Source organism: Sander lucioperca, chromosome 11 (assembly GCF_008315115.2).
Source record: "Sander lucioperca isolate FBNREF2018 chromosome 11, SLUC_FBN_1.2, whole genome shotgun sequence".
In the NCBI taxonomy this organism is placed as follows: Eukaryota; Metazoa; Chordata; class Actinopteri; order Perciformes; family Percidae; genus Sander; species Sander lucioperca.
In genome coordinates, this window is record NC_050183.1 from 22,713,674 (window position 1) to 22,724,232 (window position 10,559).

Sequence of the window (10,559 nt, forward strand, 5' to 3'; positions counted from 1 at the left end):
TCTTAATTGCATGAAAATCGTTTCAGCCTGATGAATGCCACCTCTTCATGATGACGTGCTCCTTCGTGAGATTAGCCTACATCATAGCGCCCCTAAAATGACTATATACTGTAAGCCTACCTGTTACTGTTCTGTCTGTTTGTCAGTTTATCTTCTCTTAACTGAGCAGTGTAAGAACAATGGCATGATAATAACTGTCCTGTAATCAAACATACAAAATGGGGATGTTTTCTTTTTGGAACACTTCAACCATATACAGTTTCTGTGTGTAAATGGAAAAGAGTAACATTTTGTACTGTAGTTACGTTTTAATTTCTTTGAGTGAATGGATTCAGGTTTTACAGCATTTTTTGTGTCAAGCAGTTGATGACGCACAAGATGCCATTTATAATCCAAGACATTCCAAAAGACTTTTAGTTGTTTTACAGCTTCAGAGTCGCCAGGGTGTCCAACTCCATCAGGTAAGACCTTTACAGTTAGCTAATAAGACATCTTTATCCTGTTCATCTTTAAACAGTTATGTGACAATTTAATGGCATAATGTAAAAGTTAACCTATAAAATGAAGAGAAGTGGGGTTTCTGCAGATCAAAAAAATAGATTTTCACTTTCTTTGTGTCAGCCACATGCAACAGTTTTTGTCAATACGTATTAACCTTGCTACAACAACAGGCATCCTCTAAATATCACCACTGGGATTGTTTTTAGGAGCATACTGTGTGACTTAATAGTGGGATATACTGTTGGATTATATATAAAAAAGTCAGAGTATAGTATGCCTTAAAAATGTCATAAAAAAGTAAAAGTATAGGATGTCATAAAAAAGTTATAAAAGACATACTATAGTATGCCATAAAAAGTCATGCTATAGTATCCCACAAATAATCATAGTATAGTATGTTATGAAAAAAGTCATAAAAGACAGTATAGAACGTCATAAAAGTCATAGTATATTATGTCATAGAAAATCATAAAAGTCATAGTATAGTATGTCATAAAAAGTCATAAAAGTCATAGTATATAGTATGTCAAAAAAAACATTGAAAAGTCATAGTATGTTATGTCGAAGAAAAGTCATAAAAAAGTCATAGTATATTATATTTAAAAAATTCATAGTATAGTATGTCGTATAAAGCATCATGGAAAGGGCCAGCCGGGACTGGGAATCGAATGAGGGTCAGAGTCTGCAGTGATTACCTGCTGGATGTCTGTTGGAGCAGTGCAAACCACTGAGCCACTGTTTCACCAAGGACTATTTTGAAAACAGTCATAGCATAGTATGTCGAAAAAAGTTAAAGTATGGTATGTCGAAAAAAGGTCAAAGTATAGTATGTTGAAAAAAGTTATAAAATAGTCATAGTATTGTATATCGAAAAAGTCATAGTCTAGAATGTTTTACATTACATTACATTACATGTCATTTAGCTGACGCTTTTATCCAAAGCGACTTACAATTAAGTGCTTTCAACTATGAAGATTCAAACTCCAGACAACAAGTAGTAAGTGCAAGTACATTAACTTTAAATAAGCAAAGCTACAGAGAGACATATGAAAGTGCAGGTTCAAGAATTTTTTTTTTTTTTTTTTATCCGAGGTGTAGTCGGAAGAGATGTGTTTTTAGCCTTCGGCGGAAGATGTGTAGGCTTTCGGTCATCCTGATATCAATGGGGAGCTCGTTCCACCATTTGGGAGCCAGGACAGTGAACAGTCGGGATTTCGTTGAGTGATTAGTTCTCCCTCGCTGTGAGGGGGCAGCAAGCAGGTTGGCTGATGCAGAACGAAGTGGGCGGGTTGGGGTATATGGTTTGACCATGTCCTGGATGTAAGCGGGTGCTGATCCGTTCGTGGCCTTGTATGTAAGTACTAGTGTCTTGAAGCGGATGCGGGCCGTTTTAAAAAAAACATAGCACAGTATATAAAAACAAAAGTCATAGCATAGGATATCGAAAAAAAGTCATAGTATAGTATGTTGAAAAAAGTCATAGTATAGATTGTTTAAAAAAAGCATAGTAGGCTAGTATATCGGAAAAAGGTCATGTTATATATATGTTGAAAAAGGGATAACAAAGTCACAAAGTGACAAAAAAGTAATGGTATAGTATGTTGAAAAAAGTGATAACAAAGTCATAGTATGTCAAAGAAAATCATATTATAGTATGTGGAAAAAAGTTATAAAATAGTCATAGCACAGTGTTTCGAAAAAAAAAAATCATAGTATAGTATATAAAAAAAGTCATAGTATTTATGTCGAAAAAAGTGATAACAAAGTCGTACGTTGAAAAAAGTCATAAAAAAAGTCAAAGTATAGTATATCCAAAAGTCATAGTATGTGCAAAAAGTGATAAAAACTTAATAGTATAGTATGTCAAAAAAGTGATTAAAAAAAAGTCATAGCATGTCGAAAGAAGGGATAGAAAAGTCATAGTATGTATGTCAGAAAAAGCCATTAAAAAATCAAAGTATGGTATGTCAAAAAAAGCGTCAAGAAAAGGGCCTGGATGTCTATTGGAGCAGTGCAAACCACTGAGCCACTGTTCCACCAAAGAGTTTATGTCATAGCATAGTATGTTGAAAAAAAGCCATTAAAAAGTCATAGTATGTTATGTTGAAGAAAAGTCAAGGTATTGTATGTTGAAAAAAGTCAGAGTATAGTACAGTATATCGAAAAAAAAAGTCATGAAAAAGTCAAAGTATAGTATGTCGAAAAAAGTCATAGTATCATATGTTGAATAAAATCATATATAGTATGTCAGAAAAAAGTCATAGTATACATATGTCGAAAAAAGGACTTATAAAACTAACTTTCTGTCATATTTGCTGTTCGAGTAGAACTACATGAAGCCGGTAATTTAAAAAAAAATCTGGCCCCTCTGTATGAAGGTAAATATGGTGCAAAACGGGAGAGCTTGTAGAATACGATGTGAGAACTTGCAGAACAAAAAATCTGAACTTGTATGTTAAAATTTGTACTTGTAAAAATTGAATTTGCACTTGTAAAAATAAAATTTGCACTTGTAAAAAATATTCACACACATGTGATCTGAATTTGAAGTCATACAAAGAAAAAAAACATGAGAGCTTGTAAAACAAATCTGAACTTGTAAGTTGAAATTTGCACTTGTAGAAAATGTTCACACACCTGTATTCTGAATGTGAAGTTACAGAAAAAATATTCACAAATGTGTAGATTGATATTTACATGAACACAATGACAGCTGCAAACTTATAATGCAACATTTACTAGTATACTTTTTTTTTTACTCTGGTTCATTTTCCATCACAACCACAACTCAGTGATTACAACCTCTCGAATCTGTCACTGCAACTTCACATATGTGCTCTCTCGCATCACAAAGTGGCCAATCTGCGCACCTCGACTTTCACAACACTCTTGACGATACATTTGGTGCAAAACTAATTTGTACCTGTGGACTTAGGCTGTGGAGCTCTGAGCTAACAGAACGGGAAAAGCAGGGTTTCTATCGCCAGATGAGGGACAACTCTGTCCGGCTTATTTATGTAGCATGGAAATTTGGTGGAATAGCATGCTAGCGTTAGCTAACTAGCAGCCAGCCCGCTTCTAAATAAATACCTTTTAATTGTCTAAACATTTTTAACAGTCAAACTAAAACACTGGCGGTGAGCTCCACGGCCTGCAGCCGCAGACGGACCGTCATCAGTGGGTAACAGGTGCCAAGTTTCACATCCCTGCCGAGAATTGCATCCACTAGGGAAAATAATGATTTTATAAGGCAAAGTACTGTTTAAAAACTAGGCAATAGTAAATCTCTTTGTCATGTTCATCAATAATGATTAGAATTTTAGAAGATTTAGAGACATCAATGTTTTATCAGACTCTGTAGCATTTCCTTGCTACCTAGATGCAATTTTCGGCAGCAATGAATTCTGCAGAAATGATTGTTTCTGCCCAAGCGGGTGCAATTCTTAGCAGGGATGCACAACATCAGCAAAGCAAGCTCAGGTCATGGCCGGGGGATGGGCCGCTGCTACCGGATGTGGGGCTCTCCGTGTCCCGCTGGAGCTCTGACTGCAGGTCGAGGTCGGCAGCGAAGCTTTCTGGCAAAAGCAATGTTGCTACGCTGGTCGATCCCCACTGATGACCGGCCGTCTGCGGCTGCAGGCCGTGGAGCTCACCGCCAGTGTTTTAGTTTGACTGTTAAAAAGTGTTTAGACAATTAAAAGGTATTTATTTAGAAGCGGGCTGGCTGCTAGTTAGCTAACGCTAGCATGCTATTCCACCAAATTTCCATGCTACATAAATAAGCCAGACAGAGTTGTCCCTCATCTGGCGATAGAAACCCTGCTTTTCCCGTTCTGTTTCTTTGTATGATTTCAAATTCAGATCACATGTGTGTGAATATTTTTTACAAGTGCAAATTTTAACATACAAGTTCAGATTTTTTGTTCTGCAAGTTCTCACATCGTATTCTACAAGCTCTCCCATTTTGCACCATATTTACCTTCATAATTTACCTTCATACCTCTGGCACCACCTACAGCTTGTAGTGCGATTTGCAAAAATCCACAGCTCACTGTTCAAATGCACCAATCATGGCCAGGGGGTGTCTAACTGTGTGTCAATCACTGCACATGCACACGCATTCATTCTCAAAAAAAGTCATAGTATATGTCGGAAAAAGCAATAACAAAGTCATAGTATAGCATGTCGAAAAAAGGTCATAGTAGCTATAGTATGTCGAAAAAAGTCAGAAAAAAGTCATACTATAGTATGTTGAAAAAAGTCATAGTATAGTACGTATATTAAAAATTCATAGTATAGTATGTGGAAAAAAGTGATAAAAAAGTCATAGCATGTCGAAAAAAGGGATAAAAAAAAGTCATAGTATGTATGTAAAAAAAAAAACATTAAAAAGGCATGCCTTGACCAAAAACCTTGAAAAGTTGATTACCGCTGTTTTCAATCTGTAGTTTTTTTGTACAGACAGACACATACACACAAAGAATCCACATTTAGAGATCTTATCTGATTTATTTTATTTTGATATTTGGTGTCAAACAATGTGTCATGCTCTTGACCACTAGAGACATACATATTTCTCATCATCATGTCTTTTTCAAGGGGAAATTCAGTCTTTTGGGGTTGAAAAGAGAATTTATTGTATTGAAAGTCCCAAGATTTGCAGGTTTTTACAATCCTTTTATTTTCTTTTCTGTTAAAAACTGCTTCCTGAATGATGAACCCTTCACCAGAACAATAAAGCTGGGAGTGCCTGCCTTGACAAAAAACCTGTTGACAGAACAGGAAATACAGATTGTCAGTAAAGGAGTGTCAAGGAACAACATGGCAGAAATATATTCACAGATAATTTCCGCTGATAAACGTTTCTTAACTGTACTGGTTTACAGAAGCAGAAATATATGACAATGGAGATCATTCATATCATTTGTCTTTAAATCACTGGTTGCTTGCTTAACAAGGAAACACCAAGAGCTGACAGCAGGAAAATATTTTTTTTTAAGTAATTTGCATGGTTCTTAATAAGATAGGGGCCTTATAAGACAAAAAGGATGTGCAGGTTAAAATGTCAATAACTATGTAAATTACAGAAAAATGATAAACACCTGTCAGCTAATCAAAATCTAAAAATTATTGGTGACATAAATGAAAAAAGATATCACACTATTACACTCAAAAAAATCCTAGTATAGTATTTCATAAAAAATCCTAAATAAAAGTCATAGTATAATAAAGTCTTAAAAAGTCATAATAATAAGTTTATTTGATATAGCACCTTTTACAGACAAAGTCACAAAGTGCTTCACATGATATATTTGTTATAGTATAGTACGTCAGGAAAAAAATCCTAAAAAAAAATCTTGGAATAGTATGTCATAAAAATGTCAAGAAAACTTTAAAAAAAAGACTTAATCTCAATGGATGTACCTTTTATGCTGCAACACTTTTAAAAGCGACATCTCTGGGTTTACTTGGTAGAATGTCTCCTTCTCCTCATCTTCAAAGTACAGCTAGAACATGGAGAAGGGTCAAATGAGGTTATTAGGATTAAAAATTGATTACATTTTTATAAAACTGGCTTTTTTGGTAATAAAATATACCTCTCGTCTGACTGCTGTACTCTTGATTTATTGTACTTATCAGAAAACAGTATTCTACATAATACTTGTGTCTACATAATATGAAATATAACTAACATAATATAGTGCATAATGTATTCACTTCATCAGAATGTGGCCCTCTATAGTTTGCAACAAAATACTTCTTATACTTATTATAAGTTTAGTATAGTATATAAAAAAAGTCATAGTATTTATGTCGGAGAAAGTGATAACAAAGTCGTATATCGAAAAAAGTTATAAAAAACTCATACTATAGTATATTGAAAAAAGTCTAGTATATCAAAAAGTCATAGTATAGTATGTCGAAAAAAAATCTAAGTATAGTATGTGGAAAAAAGTGATATAAAAAGTCATAGTATAGTGTGTTGAAAAATTCACAGTATAGAATGTTAAGATAAATCATAGTAAGTATATAAAAAAAAGTCATAGTATAGTATGTCAAAAATAATCAAAGTATGGTGTGTCAAAAAAAGCATCATGAAAAGGGCCACCCTGGACTGGGAATCAAACCTGGGTCAGAGTCTGCAGTGATAATTCACTGGTTGGCTATTGGAGCAGTAAAAACCACTGAGCCACTGTTCCACCAAATAAGTTTTGTTGAAAACAGTAAGAGTCTAAAAACGCTGTTAAAAAGTCATAGTAAGGTTTGTCAAAAAAAGTTATTAAAAATTCATAGTATTTCTATCTGAGATTAACTGAAAGAGCCCTGGTAAATTTCCCATTGAGCTCTGATTTCTGTGTGTTAACAGGTTCATTGTTCACTGTGTGTGGCTGAAGTAGTCCAACATCCGATGGCAGCACAACCCTTAAAAGACTGGAGCAGTGGTCTCTGTGACTGCTTTGAAAACTCGAGTACTTGTAAGAATCAAGACCACAACTTAAGAAAAATTGTATATTTTTTATTAAAGTGGACACATTATGCTTTTCCGTATTTTCTGTAATATCTACAATGCTATAATGTCGGATTTTCATGTTAAACATGCCCAAAAAATCATAATAATTAGGTAAACACATTTACCAGTATTTATTGTTGTTAAATTCTCCCCAATTTCGGGTTGCATTACTGCTGAAACATGCCCAATTTGGTAGCATTTAGTTCAGAAGCATTTATCTACGATTTTTGACGGTAAAAAGTGCTGCTTCGTTCCATTACAATCTAACGTTAGCAAATGCTAACTAATAAGTAACTGTATGCTAACGCCAGATAGCTGTACCATTTCTCCCCAATTCCGTGTCACATTACTGCTGGGACATGTCTGGTAGTGTAGTGTTTGGTTTAGAAGCCTTTATTTGTGATTTTTCACGGTACAAAGTCCTGCTATATACTCCATTACAGTAGCTCCTCAAGCTGCAACTAGTAAAAACAAAAGCAGAGCGGAGATTCCAGGAAACACACTGGCCAATCAGAGCAGACTGGGCTTTTTCGGGAGGGGGGCTTAAAGAGACAGGCGTTCCAACAGAGCGTCTCAGACAGAGGGTGAATACAGGAGCAGCAGTCATGGGCAGTATGAGTAAGATAAAGTTTTTTTGAACATTAAAACATGCAAACATGTCCTAGTACAAACACACAATACAAGTATGAACCTAAAAATGCTTTATAATAGTTCCCCTTTAAAGGTCTTCTTTAGTAAGACAAGTCTGTTGGTGTATCTCTGTGTTTTTCAGGTTGCTATGGTTTCTGGTGCTGCCCTTGCCTTGCCTGCACAGTTTCAGAAAGATTTGGAGAGAACCGTTGTCTCCCATTATGTGACATATGCAGCCCTGCCATATTAGCAGCCTTGGGGATACCTCTGTGTGCGGCCCCTCCTGCAGGCCTGTCCTTAAGGGCTGCCATGCGAAATAGATATGGAATCAAGGTATGATTCTTTAAAGGTGATAAATACTGGATTTCACATGAAAACTTTAATAAAATGGATGCAATGTCGAATTAACAAAAAAAAATGTTGTTCTCTGCAGGGTTCTCTCTGTAAGGACATCTTAGCTTCCTGTTTCTGCGGGTGGTGCAACTGGTGTCAGATGCATCGTGAGTTAAGACATCGTGAAAAAACTCCCACTGTCGTCAATGTGCACCATCAAAATGTTACAAACGTGAACGTGCAGCAGCCTGCTCCAATGATGATGGCTCCTGTATACCAATATCAGTGAAAACCAAAGATTGAGAGTATGATGATGAATAACTTTGTTTCTTAATAATCATGACAATTAGAGTCTAATAATTGTTGACTATCGTGTCAAATTATTTTCTGAAGTTTCTGTTTAAAAAAATCTAATTTACTGTATATATCCTAAACCTCTCTTATTTTGTTTCTGTGAAGTTTGTTCCAAGTCAGATTCACCAAACTCTCTTAAGTGCACAAACGTGAAGTAAATTGATCAGTTCATCATGAATGTCACCTGTTGTTTGTGAGATTATATCATAAGCATAATTGACCGTTTAAGGCTACCTGATACTGTTGCAGTATGTTTGTGGGTAAGTTTCATTCACAAAAATGAATTTCACACTGCTGAGCTTCAAGTCCTCTTGTCATAAATCACCAGACAAAAACTTTAGCAGTCAGTAATCATATTAGAGAATCAAAAACTATTAGAAAATATTAATAATACAATGAGGTTTCATCCTAAGAGTCACAGACATAAAGAGTAAATGGTCTGACATGAAGTCCTATGCTACAAACTATCTTTATAAAGCAAAGCAGTCCATGACTAATATGTGAGGTGGTCAAGAGGATGTGACAACTCCCCCTGTGGATGAAGTCTAACTATCTGTTGAGAATTTTGTTCGTATCTACGAGAAAATTGGTAAATGCCACAAAATCCCTCGTACGACCCACTTAATAACAAATCTGTTCCTTTGAGTGTTTTTATGACTATGTATAGTGTTATCTAACATTGCTAGTTTGCAGTTGGCTGTAGTCTTTGCTGGGTCTTCAAATGCAACTTTTTGGCCGAGACACAGGAAAGAGTCTTCTATGTTCATGAGGCGACACAACAGTTGGCCTTCATCGCCACTAATTATTTGATATCAGCTTGATTTGTTTATACCTATTTACCTATGAAAATATATTAAATATTTTGTTCTGTTTAATTACTGTTTGTCATTTAATTGTCTAATTAAGCACGTTAATAAAGTTGATTACCGCTGTTTTCAATCTGTAGTTTTTTTGTACAGACAGACACATACACACAAAGAATCCACATTTAGAGATCTTATCTGATTTATTTTATTTTGATATTTGGTGTCAAACAATGTGTCATGCTCTTGACCACTAGAGACATACATATTTCTCATCATCATGTCTTTTTCAAGGGGAAATTCAGTCTTTTGGGGTTGAAAAGAGAATTTATTGTATTGAAAGTCCCAAGATTTGCAGGTTTTTACAATCCTTTTATTTTCTTTTCTGTTAAAAACTGCTTCCTGAATGATGAACCCTTCACCAGAACAATAAAGCTGGGAGTGCCTGCCTTGACAAAAAACCTGTTGACAGAACAGGAAATACAGATTGTCAGTAAAGGAGTGTCAAGGAACAACATGGCAGAAATATATTCACAGATAATTTCCACTGATAAACGTTTCTTAACTGTACTGGTTTACAGAAGCAGAAATATATGACAATGGAGATCATTCATATCATTTGTCTTTAAATCACTGGTTGCTTGCTTAACAAGGAAACACCAAGAGCTGACAGCAGGAAAATATTTTTTTTTAAGTAATTTGCATGGTTCTTAATAAGATAGGGGCCTTATAAGACAAAAAGGATGTGCAGGTTAAAATGTCAATAACTATGTAAATTACAGAAAAATGATAAACACCTGTCAGCTAATCAAAATCTAAAAATTATTGGTGACATAAATGAAAAAAGATATCACACTATTACACTCAAAAAAATCCTAGTATAGTATTTCATAAAAAATCCTAAATAAAAGTCATAGTATAATAAAGTCTTAAAAAGTCATAATAATAAGTTTATTTGATATAGCACCTTTTACAGACAAAGTCACAAAGTGCTTCACATGATATATTTGTTATAGTATAGTACGTCAGGAAAAAAATCCTAAAAAAAAATCTTGGAATAGTATGTCATAAAAATGTCAAGAAAACTTTAAAAAAAAGACTTAATCTCAATGGATGTACCTTTTATGCTGCAACACTTTTAAAAGCGACATCTCTGGGTTTACTTGGTAGAATGTCTCCTTCTCCTCATCTTCAAAGTACAGCTAGAACATGGAGAAGGGTCAAATGAGGTTATTAGGATTAAAAATTGATTACATTTTTATAAAACTGGCTTTTTTGGTAATAAAATATACCTCTCGTCTGACTGCTGTACTCTTGATTTATTGTACTTATCAGAAAACAGTATTCTACATAATACTTGTGTCTACATAATATGAAATATAACTAACATAATATAGTGCATAATGTATTCACTTCATCAGAATGTG

At 34.7% G+C, this 10,559-nt stretch overlaps 1 protein-coding gene and 2 long non-coding RNA genes across 3 annotated transcripts; 1 reads left to right on the top strand and 2 right to left on the bottom strand.

Moving 5' to 3' along the window:
- The first annotated feature begins 342 nt into the window (after positions 1-342).
- LOC118496267 (cornifelin-like) lies at positions 343-8,688 on the top strand. The gene is made up of 4 exons (XM_036007305.1): positions 343-461; positions 6,869-6,977; positions 7,785-7,975; positions 8,076-8,688. Exons 2-4 carry the CDS (start codon positions 6,911-6,913, stop codon positions 8,262-8,264), a joined length of 447 nt encoding a protein of 148 aa, XP_035863198.1. The 5' UTR covers positions 343-461; positions 6,869-6,910; the 3' UTR covers positions 8,265-8,688.
- Positions 4,991-6,047, bottom strand: LOC118496269. The gene is made up of 2 exons (XR_004898814.1): positions 5,926-6,047; positions 4,991-5,268 (listed from the first exon to the last, which is right to left on the bottom strand). It is a non-coding gene; the product is annotated as an uncharacterized LOC118496269 (long non-coding RNA).
- A 628-nt stretch (positions 8,689-9,316) lies between the features above and the next one.
- On the bottom strand, positions 9,317-10,373 carry LOC116039086. The gene is made up of 2 exons (XR_004102242.2): positions 10,252-10,373; positions 9,317-9,594 (listed from the first exon to the last, which is right to left on the bottom strand). It is a non-coding gene; the product is annotated as an uncharacterized LOC116039086 (long non-coding RNA).
- Between the last annotated feature and the right edge of the window lie 186 nt (positions 10,374-10,559).